At 37.8% G+C, this 14,325-nt stretch overlaps 1 protein-coding gene across 1 annotated transcript in view; it reads right to left on the bottom strand.

The window, feature by feature from the left end:
- Positions 1-5,273, bottom strand: part of LOC148040285 (uncharacterized) — a 58,074-nt gene extending 52,801 nt beyond the window's left edge. The window contains exon 1 of the mRNA XM_087666448.1: positions 4,340-5,273. Coding sequence (XP_087522574.1) covers positions 4,340-4,572 — 233 coding nt within the window. The 5' untranslated portion in view covers positions 4,573-5,273. The remainder of the gene's footprint in view (positions 1-4,339) is intronic.
- Positions 5,274-14,325: the final 9,052 nt, after the last annotated feature.

Raw genomic sequence — 14,325 nt, forward strand, 5'->3', positions numbered from 1 at the left:
TTTAGATAACTAGCATAGTGCCATGCGTAAAGTTTTCAAAAGATGGTTTGGACCCTATGTGGTAAGACATGTGTTTGATAATGCTACTTATGCATTAAATGAGTTGGATGGGATAGCCATCAAACTTCCAGTATCAGGGAAAAGAATCAAATTATTCAAAAGGCAGAAATCTACTACCTATGAGTTGCCAGAATTGGAAGAAAATAGTGGTCCTGATATAGGGGCTAGTCAGGAAGATATGGAAGATGAAGAAGTAAAGAATATGGTTATAGAGGATGAGGAGGACTCAAAATCCGGTGACAACTAGGATTTTGGCACATGTCGGAGGATGTGCAGGTTCAGAGGGGGTGGATGTCGTGATGTTATGAGGACACAGTGTGAAAAAGTATGGAATGCATCATCATCCGACTTCTTTATTGATCTAGAGAGTCAATGTGATCTGAGCCATTAGTACTAGTGTGAGTTGCATGGATTATCCAAAAATACTAGATTTTTGGATAATTTTAGCATATTTTTGATAAAAGTAAAAAAAAAACTTCTAGATTAGGATGGCATGCAAAAAGCTAGTTACTTTTTTAACCAATTAGGAAATTTTTACGAGAGGGACAAATTGACGAAATTGCATGCGTTATGATAACTGAAAACAGGCTGAAAACTGCAGATTGAACTGAAAGAAGAAGGAGTGATCTGGGAGATCCGTGAGTAGGTGTCTTGAAGTTTTACCCCCCTTTCGAAGCCAATGGAGCCATTAGATTTGGGTTCTGAGCAGCAGAGGAGCTGTAATTTTTATGCACGTTTTGTTCTACGAAGAAGCTCCAAGAGATCTAATGCCTGGAGATTGCTTCTAAGTAGTGCGAAGATTCCAGGTTCTTTCAATATATATTGATTCAATTTATTGTGATTTGTCTTTGTAGTGTTTACCACTTAGGTATTCTCTATCTTCTCTTCCATCTCCTATCTCTACTTCCTTCTACTTCTGATCCCCGGTGGATTCGATCTTTCAACAAAAACCCCTCTGACACCGGCATCACTATTTGTATCGTAATTAGCATTGCTAAGGTCATTTTTTGCATCACAATTAATATCACTAAGCATATTATTTGCATCGCAAATAACGTCACAAAAATGCCTCAGTGATGCTATTTGCGATGCAAATAGCGATACTGCTATTTTGTGTCACAAACTGCCATCACTATCTCCCCATTCCCTTCTAGTGTCATACCTTCATAGTCACTTGTAATAAGAAGGTTGTCTATATATAGAATTATCACTACACACTTTTCACTATCCCTGTAAACATTCAAGGTAGCGTTTGAGACACATCTTTTGAAATTCAAACCTATAAAGAATTTATCTATATGCTAGTACCATGCTCTAGGGGCTTATTTCAGCTCATACAATGCCTTCTTCAGCTTACAAAATTTATTCTCAGAAAGTGGGGCTTCAAACCCTAGTGGTTGAGCCAGTACACCATGCACACCTTCTCCTTGAGATCACCATTTAGGAACACTGATTTAACATCCATTTGGTAAACTAGCCACTTCTTCTGAGTAGCCACTGCAAGTACTATGCAAATAGTGGTCATTCTAGCAATTGGAGTTAAAAAGTAAATCCTTCAACTTGTGAAAATCAATGTGCAACTAATTTGGCTTTGTACTTTTCTAAGTTGCCATTATAGCCTTATACTTTACGCTCTACTAAAACCAATTACACCTACCTTTGTTATCCAAGAAATGATAAATGTAAATCAATATCGAGATGTAGTGAGAAAGGACTTACCTCTTTGTTGTAGCCTAGCTTCAAGGCTTATTGTATGAGTTTTGCAGATGTTGAATATGTCATAATCAGATGTAAAGGTTGAATATGTTGTAATTAGATATATTGGGGTAAACTACCTTGATGTTGCAATTGTCTGGACTCCCACAACTGCGAGGATCTTTGAAGTATTGCATCCATAATGACTGCGCCTTTGCCTTCCTAAGATTTGATTGAATGCAAAGGGGAGCTATGGATTGTAAGAACAACTCTCTACTAAGTCTTGAAGAAATATTGCTAGAAAGAATGATGATCTAATAACTCCTTAACCGTGCTGAAAACTTCTCTCTCTACACTCAAGAATCATGATCAAGAATGGTATGAGGTTAAATGAGATGTAAGAGAGAATCAAATGCAGCCAATCCATGGTGGAAAATGAGGCAACACTTACAACAAATTAGCAAGAAAATCCCAAAATGATGACATATATTTTTCTTGTGTATCTATATGAAAATCACAAGGCCAAACCTGAGCTATGTTGTTGCACTCATGAGTCGATTTATGCTCGAGCTATTGTGTGCTGAACACTCATGAGTTAGTTTATGCTTGAGCTATGCTGTTGCACTCATGAGTCAGTTTATGCTTGAGATATTGTGTGTTGAACACACATAATACATATAAGAGGAAGCTCACTCAAGGACACAAGAAGCTCCCTCAAAACCAAAGCCATCACCTCCAATCATAATTAAAGAGCACCAAGAATATGTAGGCAAAATCCTCTGTTCGACAATTTCAAGAGATAGATTACAATATCTTGTCCATTGAAAGGGCTATGATGCAAGTAAATAAACATGGGAACTAGCTTCACATCTTTAAGGAGCTTCTCTTAAGGTTCACGAATTTCATTTTCAACACCCAACCAAGCTGACCGCTGGTTCCATGAAGTTTCTAATTGCTCTTCATGCTAGATTGGCAAGTGCTTCTTCCAAGTCAGTTGGCTCCTTTACTTTCCCATAATCTCAACCACCATCAAGGCCATATTGATTATGTGAGCAAAAGCCTTTCTTTGCTCCTTTATTCTTAAACACCTCCTTGGTCCATTTGCTTTTTCCTCAATTGTATTAGGCATAGGATTATTGCGATCATAGAGCTGTTTCACCTATCACTGCAATGGCTTTTTTCAATGGTGTGATTGCAAGTTGGTGAACTTTGTTCTCATAATCCGAAGATGATACTTTCTCCTTCTTGAGAGTAGAGACAACTCTTGGGATAGGTTTATAGTAGACTACTTCTTTGCTGGATGGTAAAGTGGAATAACTTATATTCTCATCCTCCATTGTATGTAGCTGATTCTTGAATACCACATCACTGCTCGCTATGATCTTCTTTGCCTCTTAGTCATACAATTTATAAGCCTTTTGCTCATCACTATAATCCAAAATGATACATTGTGTGTTTTTTGGATTTAACTTATTTCTCTTATCCTTTGAAAAACGTGTATAACATTCACATTTAAAAGTTCTAAAATATGAGATAGATGGTTTCATAGTAGAATAGGCCTCATGAGAATTTTTATCCTTAAGAGCCTTTGGTTTTAGATATGTAGGTGAGCAACTATACCTTGCTTATGCATCTCCTTTAACACTACAAAACCAATGTAACCAAATGTTTCATGCTAAAGTTTACTTGTGCCCACACTAGCAGTGGCTAGCTGTAAGAGCACTTAGCTCATACAAGTTATTCCTTCTTTCTCCTTTGCTGACAACTTTGTAAGCATTGTCAGTAATTTTTGCACCTATCTTAATGAACCTCATCTCATGGCCAAGATAAACTATAGAAGCAACTGATAGCAAATTTCTCTTAATCTCTGAAACATACAATACATTTGGAAGATTCTTGAGTTCACCATTTGCAATCACAAAGGAAATAGTACATGTGTCCTCAACAGGGCATTTTGCATCATTCCCAACCATCAGAGTAATGGATTCTTGTAGATGCTTCATAAAACTATATAGACCTTTCTTGTCGGTCCTTTGATGGGAGGCACCACTATCCAACTAAGGATGCATTAATATGCAAGGTAATAATCAAATGATTATCTATGTGGTTGTCTTGCATTACAACAGATGGCATTGACAACCCAACTATGTCGCACCTTATTTAGGCAAATACATTACTTTCACATTGCCATAAGTATCTATCCACAAAAATAATACCTTCTTACAAAGTATAATTTCATATCCATGTGAAGAATAAAGATTACCTATGACATGTATGTGTTCAATGTTGGTGCTTTCATGGTGTGGATATGCAAAGTGTGGCTCTATCTGAGCAATCTCCTCATTTGTAGGCTCAATATATGAAGGGTCCTTTGTTGGAGCCACATACTATTGAGACTTCCCATTGCTATCCTCCCAAGAGTCTTTCATTCTCTAAATTCTTCTCCTCCTTATTTTAGCAATCCTCTTGTTGGGTTCTCCTTGGCTTTGATTTTTTTATTAGTGGTGGTGGAAGTGATGTTGATGTACCCCCTCTTTTTCCCTTCTTTCCCTTATCCCTATCAGCCCATAGGATGACTGCTTACCTCACTGGCTTGCTCGGTTGGTAGTGATTGTTCTTCTTTTCCTTTCCCTTCCCCTTCCCACAAAGCTCTGCATTATTGATGATGACAGTTGCGGATATGGGCTTTTGGTGTGAGACGCCTTGCCAGATTATAGCGGGACCCCAGGGAGTGGACATGGCGTGATCCTTGGTGCGAGACCCCAGGGTGCTCCAGGCATACAGTTCTTCCATTACACACTTAGGTTGGGACGCCATATTTTGATAGGTAGGCGTTCAATGATCCCAGCAGCATCAGAGCACTGGTGCCGTCAGGGCCTCTCCTAGGACTTCATGGCAAATTATTGGATGTGGCTTTGGGCCAATAGAAGATAGGCCAGGAGGATCACTACCTTCTGGTGGCCTGTTGCGCATCGAGGCGCAGCAGCCAGTGGGAGTATGACTTGCTTATAACGGAAATTCGGCTACGTGCCCTCTCTGCTCTCACCTGTCTGAGACACAGTGCCATTTCCTTTGGGACTGTCCTCAGGCACAGTAGATTTGTTTGGTTGAGGATCCTTTGCCTTCTGGTCCCTCTCTCTCTAGAGGAGCTTTACATATGGGGAGTGGCTACATGGTCTACAACCTCTGGACCAGCCATGGATTACAAGACAGTGATCGTCAGATGATTGGGCTACACTCCGAGCGGCCACGACTATATCCCGCAGGACTTCTCGCCAGGCCCCTGGATGTGGGAGTGTGACTCTTATTAGCAACCTTAGTCTCTGGTTCATCTGCCATAAGTGCTGCTTCCATGTGTTTGAGGGGCGACCGGAGCCGCCTACCGAGACTATCTATGGTATTTGGCAAGAGATGATACACACCCTCCAAGGATAGTACGACTACATTTAGGGATCCTTGAAGAGAACAGAGCGCGCCATCAGGCTTTCTACAGAGCATATAGCGGGATGGCCCCTTCTACTCCCTTCAACAGAGAAGGGTCAGTTGACACTATAGGCTACCAGTGTAGCTCTTCCCTCCTCCTACTGTATGATTTAGCTTTTTGTCACTCTCAACGCGTTGCTAGGGAGAGTCACCCTCAGCCATAGTTGTATCACTCGTACATGGGTCTGTAGCCCTTTGGGCGGAGCGTGTTTACTCATAGAGGGATCTTTTTGTGGGAAAAAAAAAATGTTGAATGTCATTTGCTACCTGAGGAGGCCAATAGGATGAACATAGAGGGCTCAAAGTCTAGTAATTTGTTACCAGAGGAGGTCAATAGGATGAACATAGAGGGCTCAAAGTCTAGTAATTTGTTACCAGAGGAGGTCAATAGGATGAACATAGAGGGCTCAAAGTCTAGTAATGCTCTTGTTGTGAGAGGTTGGGGTCACAAGGCAAGGAGAAGAATGCCAATAGATCACAATCTATGAGTAAGACATGTACTCTTAAGAAGGAACTTGAGTGCTACTACTATTGCCATAAAAAGGTATATACGAAGAAGGATTGCTGCAAGTGGAGGCACAAAAAAGGAAAAGAAAAGAAGCAAGGAGGCAAAAGTGATTCCTAGGGAAAAATAGACGAGGCTAACACTATGCGTATGGAAGAAAATGATAGCGATATTCTTTTCATGTTAGCTAAGCATCATGCCAATCTAGTTGCCATAGATGGCTATGCCTTGCATGACTAGATTTTAGATTCAAGGACATCATTTCATGTTACTCCAAATAGGGAGTCATTCAACATATATGATGCATCTTGTAGGGGTACTGTTTGGCTTGGCACAATGACTATGCATGTGAGATCAACGTCGTTGATGATGTGTAGTTGAAATTTTAGAATGGCTCATCTTTCACACTTCAAAATGTGAGGCACGTCCCAAACTCACCAAGACTTTGATTAGCACATGCCAATTGGATGTTGGCTATCATTCTTCATTTGGTGATCATGCATGGAAAATCACCAAAGGTTTCCGTATTCTAGCCGTGGGTCAAAGTGTGGCATACTTTATTTTCTACATGTTTCCAATGTTAAAAACCATGAAATCTGTGTAACCGAGCAACCATGTTTCTTTGTGGCATCACCCAATTAGGACATATGTCTAAAAAGGGAATGCAAATTTTGTCTCATTTTCGCTATGTTCCTGGATTCAACTTTTCTGAATTTGATTTGTGCGAACATCTTTACGAGATAAATAGACTCAATCACCACATAAAAAGGGTAGTACTCATAAAAATGAGCCTTTTCTTTCACTGTTACTTAGTGAGTGTTTCAGCCTATGCCTACATTGTCTTTGGGTGGTGCTAGCTATTTTGTCACTTTCATAGGTGACTACTCATAGAAAGTGTGGGTGTATCCTCTCAAGAGAAATGATGATGTTCTTTCTGTGTTTCTGAAGTTTGTGACACTAGTGGAGAATTAGTCATGGGAAGAAGCTCAAGAGCTTGCAATTATACAACAATGGGGAGTATGTCTAAAAATCCATTCGAGAGTTCTATGATTCTAAGGGTATTAGAAGAGAGTTGATTGCTCCATATAACCCTCCAATGAATGGTGTTGTTGAGAGGATGAATCATACAATTCAAGAAAAAGTATAATACATGTTGTCTAATGCTAGTTTGTCCAATCAATTTGGGGTAGAAGCACTTACTATAGCTATCCATTTGATTAATAGTTCTCTAAATAAGGCAATATAAGAGAAGGTACTTGAAGTTCTTTGGTCTAGAAAGCCACCTTCATACAAATATCTTAAAGTTGTGAGGCATTTTGCCATGTTAAGGAATTTAGGGACAAGTTGTCTCCCAAGTCAAACAATTGCATTTTTCTTAGCTATGGTGCTTATGGGGAGATGGGATATCATTTGTGGGATCCTAAAGCTAGAAAAAGAAGGTGGGCTAGCAATAGTGATGAGGAGGACTTTGAGGACAAGGCAGAGAAGAAGCCCAAGAAGTCCAAGAAGTAGGACAAGGGCCACAAATCCTCATAGGGCACTTGCAAATATGCTAGAAAACCCTCTAATGTATGAAGTACAACAATTCAAGCCATTTATTGATTGATTGTGGTTTGCAAGACTTCAACTCATACTATTGTGAGTTTGAGATCTAGTTTTGCAGAAGGTGACAAAGGTCACTAAAGATAAAATTTCTACAATCTATTTGGGTCCATTTGATAGTAATCCTATCAAAAGTAGTGCTCACTTGACTTTGGAGTTTTAGGAACATTTGATTTCCTTGCTCCATGGATTTAAAGATGTATTTGCCTCGGATTATTTTGACATGAAATGCTTGGATCTGTGTTTCTACCAACATCAGATTCCACTTAAATCAAATGGATTTCCTCTATAGTGATCCATTTTCCTTTGCCCTATCTAGATAGTATTTTGGCTGAAGTTGTTGTGATCATGAAATATATTCTTTCTTGGATGGCTTTAGTGGATACAATTGGATCTAACTTGCCCTAGAAGATCATTCCAAGACAACTTTTATTATGTCTTGGAGAGTGTTTATATGCAGAGTCATTTGGCTCAGCCTTAACAATGCTCCCGCTGTCTTTTTAGCTAGATATGCAGGAAATCTTTGGGCCATGAATAATTGATTGTATGAGGGGATTCTTGGATGATTTTAGTGTATTTGGAGTTGTACATTTACACCTTCAACATCTACGGCTCTTCCTTACCCAATGTTAAGAGGTTAGCCTTAGCCTTAGCCCAATGAAGAGTGTGTTTGCTATGTAGGGAGGCATGCTTCTGGGACATGCTATTTTAGGAGATGGAATTGATATTAATCTACGAAAGGTGAACACAAGCATGCAAGCAAAAGTGCCAAATTCTCAATTTGAAATTTTTGTAGTTTCTACGGCAAGTTTGTTGGCACGGACATCATTTGTAACTATTGGCTTGTGTCCCCTTGAATAAGTTGGCCCATGTTATGAAATCTTCATTCCAATGGGATGACACAATGATTTTGGCTTTTCTCCAACTCTGAATGATGCTATCCAAGGCTCTCATTCTCATTTCTTCATATTGGAATAAGGAGTTTCATGTCTTTGTGGATGCATTGAATTGCACTATTAGTAGTATCTTGATGTAGGAGGATTCTAAAGACTAGTTTCAGCCTATTTACTATGTTATCTAGTGGTTGTCCATGGCCGAAAATAATTATTTTGTCACAGATTAGGAATGCTTAGGGATTATCTATTTTGTCAAGAACTTTTGGCATTATCTATTGGGCCATCCCTTTGTCTTTCATGTGGATCATCCAACATTGGTTTATCTGGTGAAGCAAAAGAATGTTAATGGTCATTTGGCTCATTGGATCCTACTACTTCAAGAGTTTGAGTTTGGGTTGTTCACCAGTTTATTGTCCAATGTCTTTCTTTGTTGGATTTTGATGAGGTTTTGATCAATGTGAATGATTATTTCCTTGATGCTCAACTCTTTACCATTGCAATAGTTGAAAATTTGAAAAATGTGCATGTGAATCCTCCCTATTCTTCATATGAGGAGATACTTACTTTTTTAATGATAGTTGAAGTCCCAAATCACTTTTGCTGATGGATCAATGGAAGTGTTTAGCACTTCACAGTAAGCACTTTGGTTGTATCTTGGGTCGGCTTTATCATCAAACTATGTCCAAAGTACTACAGAGGATAGTTCTACCGGTGAGAATGAAGTTGTCATGGATGAAGCCCACCAAGGAGTCTTTGGTGGACATTTTTAGTAGAGGTAACCATTTGAAAATTTTAGGAGGGTAGATTATCATGACTTATGATTCATGGCGACGTGTGAAAATGGATCTGCAAATGTGATTCTTATCAGTAGTTGGGACAACCTCTAGCCCAAGATAGGCTACCTCTTCATCCCCTTTTTCGATTGGAACCATTTTAGAGATGGGGCCTTGCTTTTGTTGATCCAATCAAGCTAGTAGTAGCTCCACCAAGAATAGGTAATTATGATAGCCAACCACCACATATTATTGTACAAAGTGGGTGGAGGCATGGTCTTTAAAAGATAATTCAGAAAATTCCATTACATCTTGTCCCTTAAGGATATCTTAACCCGGTACGGCTATCTGGTGGAGTTGGTAAGTAACCGAGGTAGTTATTTCATTTACAAAGTATTTAAACATTTGACTACATTCTTCTTAGTGATTCACAAGAAATCCTCCCCTTACTATCCTCATGGCAATGGGTTGGTTGAGTCTACTAATAAAACTTTGTATAAGATTTTGACCAAGTTGGTGGAGCATTGTTGAAAGGATTGCAATAGTAAGCTTCTAGCCATGTTGTGGGCTTACCGAACTTCCTATAAGGTGGCCATGGGTCTGTCTCCATATAAATTGGATTTTAAGCAAGAAGCAATCATTTTTCTAGAATTTTTGGTTTCCAACATGCAGATTGTAGTCTTGGATCGACTCGTTTATATGTGTTGGGTTTTGGAAAAAATGCTCAGGAGTCATGAGATTCATCTAGAAGAGTCATGGACCAAATGTTGAGGAGTCATGAGATTCATCTAGAAGAGTCATGAGTTGTTTTTAGAGTCATATCTATTATCATCTTCCAATTTAGCATAACATACTTTTGTATTTTGATGAGGCATTCTAGTGTGACAATGATAATGATGATGATTAATATTATGTATTTTGAGAATAGAAATGAAGTGCAGTACTTCATGAGTATATTTTTCTAACTTTTGTCTTTGCTTAGAGGTTCTTTCTGTTCTTTTGTGCAATGAAGTAATGTACCTTTAATATGAATCTCTCTATGCTAGGTTTGGGTATTGTGGATTTTTGTATACGTTAAGTGTATTCAAACACAATTGCAAAGAGAGAGAGAGAGAGAGAGAGAGAGAGAGAGAGAGAGAGAGAGAGAGAGAGAGAGAGAGAGAGAGAGAGAGAGAGAGAGAGAGAGAGAGAGAGAGAGAGAGAGAGAGAGAGAGAGAGAGAGAGAGAGAGAGAGAGAGAGAGAGAGAGAGAGAGAGAGAGAGAGAGAGAGAGAGAGAGAGAGAGAGAGAGAGAGAGAGAGAGAGAGAGAGAGAGAGACTCATCAATCATAAGAGAGGGGTAGGAGTTGTTTGATGATACACCTATAATTTGAGCTCAAAATCTCAAAAGGAAACACGTATACATCATAAATTAGTACAGTATGCACTTTGTATCCATGCATTGTTTTCATTATCACTATTCATGCAATAAACCTTTTATTCAATACTAAATGTGCACATCATTAGGCTTGTTAAAACAGAAGCTACACTTAGTACTAATTTTTTTGTCCAACAGTATATGCACCATAGCATGCTTTCATCCTAAAATGAAAATCAATAGTATGGATTTTATAGTCACTCTACCTCTATCACTACCAAGGGATATGACTCCATTATGTTGGTGGTGGATAGCTTAACAAAGGTAGTTTGTTTGATTCTAATCAAGATCACCTACAAATTCTTAAACATTGTAATACCCTTCATAAGATAGATGTTTAGATCACATGGGCCACCAAGGAAGTATAATCTTTGATAAAGATTTGAAATTCACATCCAAGTTTTGGACTTGCATATTTCAAACTATTGGAACCAAACTTGGTTTCCACATTGCCTATCACACCCAAATAGACAAGTTGATTGAAGGAGTAGACTAGATAATTAAAGATATCATAAGATTATAATGTGGCATGAACCAAGATAATGGATGAACCACCTACCTTTAGTAGAGTCTTGTTACTATATTTCAATAGTGATGTGTGTGACCACATTATGATTGGAGTGTTTTTTCTCTTTAGGATGTTTTTCCCTAGTCCTTCTATATATTGCTATTCACTTTTAGGCATACTTAGTCTTGTAAATCTTCTCTATTAATTTCTCTCAATACACTGAGTTTTTCTCTCTCAAGCTTCTTTCTTTCTAAGTTGTATACTTGCATTCTTATAACCCTAAATCCAATAATTGGTATTAGAGGATGCTTTGATCCCTTGGGTAGAGTCATCAATGCCCTTTGCTTTATCTCATTAGATTGGGACAGGATTTGACAAGTCTTCATAGGTCAACAAATACTACTCGACAGCCCATAAGAAGGGGCATCATTAGTTTTTTAATTCATGTCTATTTTGACCTCAATTTGCACTATTACCAATGCAACAACATAATAAGTTGTACGAAAATGATGTAAAAGTAAATTTTTCTAGGTACATTATAAAAGTAAAGGCTATAAGTTATACCATCCTCAAAGTAAGTGTATCTAGGTTAGTCATGATATTGTATTTGTAGAAGATATCATTGAACCTTTATTGTCATGTATAAAAATGTTAAATGTATAGTCACAAGACATGTACACTTTGTTAGCTCTTTTTAGTAATATGTAGTCACATCCATGATAGAGTTGCAAGGGGAATGGAGATTGCACATAGAGAGAAAGAGAAAGAGATAGAGAGGGGTGGTAGAGAGAATGCTACATTTGTGGTACCCCCAAATAGCCCTTTTTGTGAGAAGTACATTATTACATTTTCATTCAAAGAATAAAGAATGAGTGTGTACATGCATAGTTAGGATTAGTGAGTAAGATAGATAACTAGCCACATTAGCCTTTACTCCACCGATCTTCCACTTAACAGCCAATGTACATTTAAGGAAGATAAAATAATAAGAGAATATATGAGGTAAATATACGTGAGGTACCCTTTCCCAATGCCCATCAACTCCCTATAATATGTAAACTTTTTAGAGGGTGAACTCTTGGTGAGAAAGTCTATAGGATCATCATCAGTATAAACTTTGACAAGCCTAATGCCCTTGCTCTTAAGCACCTAACGAATCAAGTGATACCTCACTCTTATATGCTCAGTTTTCACATGAAGCACAAGACTCTTTGCCAACATGATGGCACTCTTGACTATCATTGTGCAACAATGGCATGTATTTGTCAATGTCCAAGTCTCCCACTAGAGATGAATATGAAACCTTAGCCATTTCATCCCTATCGGAGGCAATGGAATATTAATTTCCTTCCCACCCTCCACATTGAAATGCTATAATACTTTGCTTACATGATCCTTTTTGGATAGATAGAGCAATCTCTTTGTTCTATCCCTAATTATGTGCATAATCAAAATTTGATTTGCATGTCCCAAATCCTTCATTTCAAATCTTTCCATTGACCTTTTTTTCAATGCATCTGTCTCATACTTTTCTTTCTCCAAATACAACCTATCATGCACAAGTCTCATACTTTTTTTTCCCAACCACAACCTATCATGCACATAAAGGATCATACATTGTTCTATCCCTAATTATGTGCATAATCAAAATGTGATTTGCATGTCCCAAATCATTCATTCCAAATGTTCCTATTGACCTTTTTTTCAAGGCATTAGTCTCATACTTTTTTTCTTCCAACTACAACCTATCATGCACATAAAGGATCAACACTATTAAGTTGTTATCTTTATCTTTTTTAGTGTACTATCTCACTTCTATTGCAGACATATATGATTTCACAAGGGCATTAAACTTATTGTAGCATTCCCTTAGGGATTTCTTTAATGTATAAACACTCCTTTTTAGCTTGTAGAGGCAAGCTTTTCTTTGCCACATACTATAAAATCCTCTAGTTGCTATATGTAGATCTCATCATGGAGGTCACCATGCAAAATTATCTTAGCATCCACTTGTACAAGGTCTATGTCATCCTTAGCCACTAAGGGAAGCATAATGTGAAGAGTAGTCAATTTCACCATAGGTGTAAATATCTCATCAAAGCCTATACCTTTTTCTTAGTCAAAGATTTGGCTATAAAGCTTGCTTTATACTTTGGTTTAGCATCACCTCTAACCTTCAACTTATAGATCCACTTGGATGGCAAAGCATTTTTACCCTTTGACAAAAAGAAACTAACTCCTGAATTTGATACTTCATAATGGAATCCATTTCAGACTACATAGCTAGCTCCCACTTAAGATATTATCATGAGTCATGGCCTTTTTAATAGTATGATGGCTCCCCACATCTATAAGCATCACATAGTCGACCCTTGATTGAAATATTTCAAGGGCATGAGAGATATGAGTAGATCTTCATAACACAATAGGCCTAGAGTGGAAATTTCAATCTCCAATATTTCTTCTTGAGGCAACATAGGGCTCTCAACCTATTGCTCACAATAGATCTCCTTGCTTTTTGCTCAACATAGCAAAAGTATCATTTATGTTCTCTTTTTGCATATAGTGCATAACACTTTCCATACATGGCAAACAATAGGTGGCAATGCATCCTAGAAAGCAATTTTTTAAAATTTCACAGGCTACTTATTCATCTTTCTTTTGTTGAAGACCACATCATTACTATGTATAATCTTTCTACCTTTTGGATCCAAAAGGCAATAACTCATCTCACCTAAACAAATACATCTAATGGATCTTGGCTCTAACTTGCTACACCTTTACTTTAATACATGTACATAAGCTTCACATTCAAATACACTTAAGTGATCATAAGAGGACTTCTTATCCAACTATACCTCTTTAGGAATGCCATCATCTAAAGTAATATTAAGTGTGGCATATTTATCAAATGTATAGCAATCACCTTAGTCCTAGCCCAAACTCCTTGAGTAAGATCAATAGTAGATAGCATACTCAACATCTTTTCATTTATCCTCCTATTCATATGCTTTACAATACTATTTTGGGTAGGGTTATTGATTATTGTGAGTTTTTGTTTTATCCCATGTGCGTGCACAAGAGTTTTTGAGCTCACTAGAGACATATTCTCCACCATTATCAATGTTGATACACTTAAGTTTTTTTACTAGACTGATTGTAGACAACAAGTGCCACAAATGTTTTAAAATAAGACAAAGCCTCGTCTTTCCTATCCATAGTGAAAGCTTACATTTTACTAGTTGCATTGTCAATGAGTGTGATAGAATAGGATGCTCTCTATAGACTTACATGCATATTCTCACATATATCATACTTCACTAAGTCAAGTGGCTTGCTCTTTTTTTTGTTTAAGTTTTCCTTATGCGTCGAATGTGCATGCTTTCC

This window comes from Lygodium microphyllum, chromosome 2, assembly GCF_053477565.2.
Source record: "Lygodium microphyllum isolate KBCC chromosome 2, Lygodium_microphyllum_v1.1.10, whole genome shotgun sequence".
Lineage (NCBI taxonomy): Eukaryota > Viridiplantae > Streptophyta > Polypodiopsida > Schizaeales > Lygodiaceae > Lygodium > Lygodium microphyllum.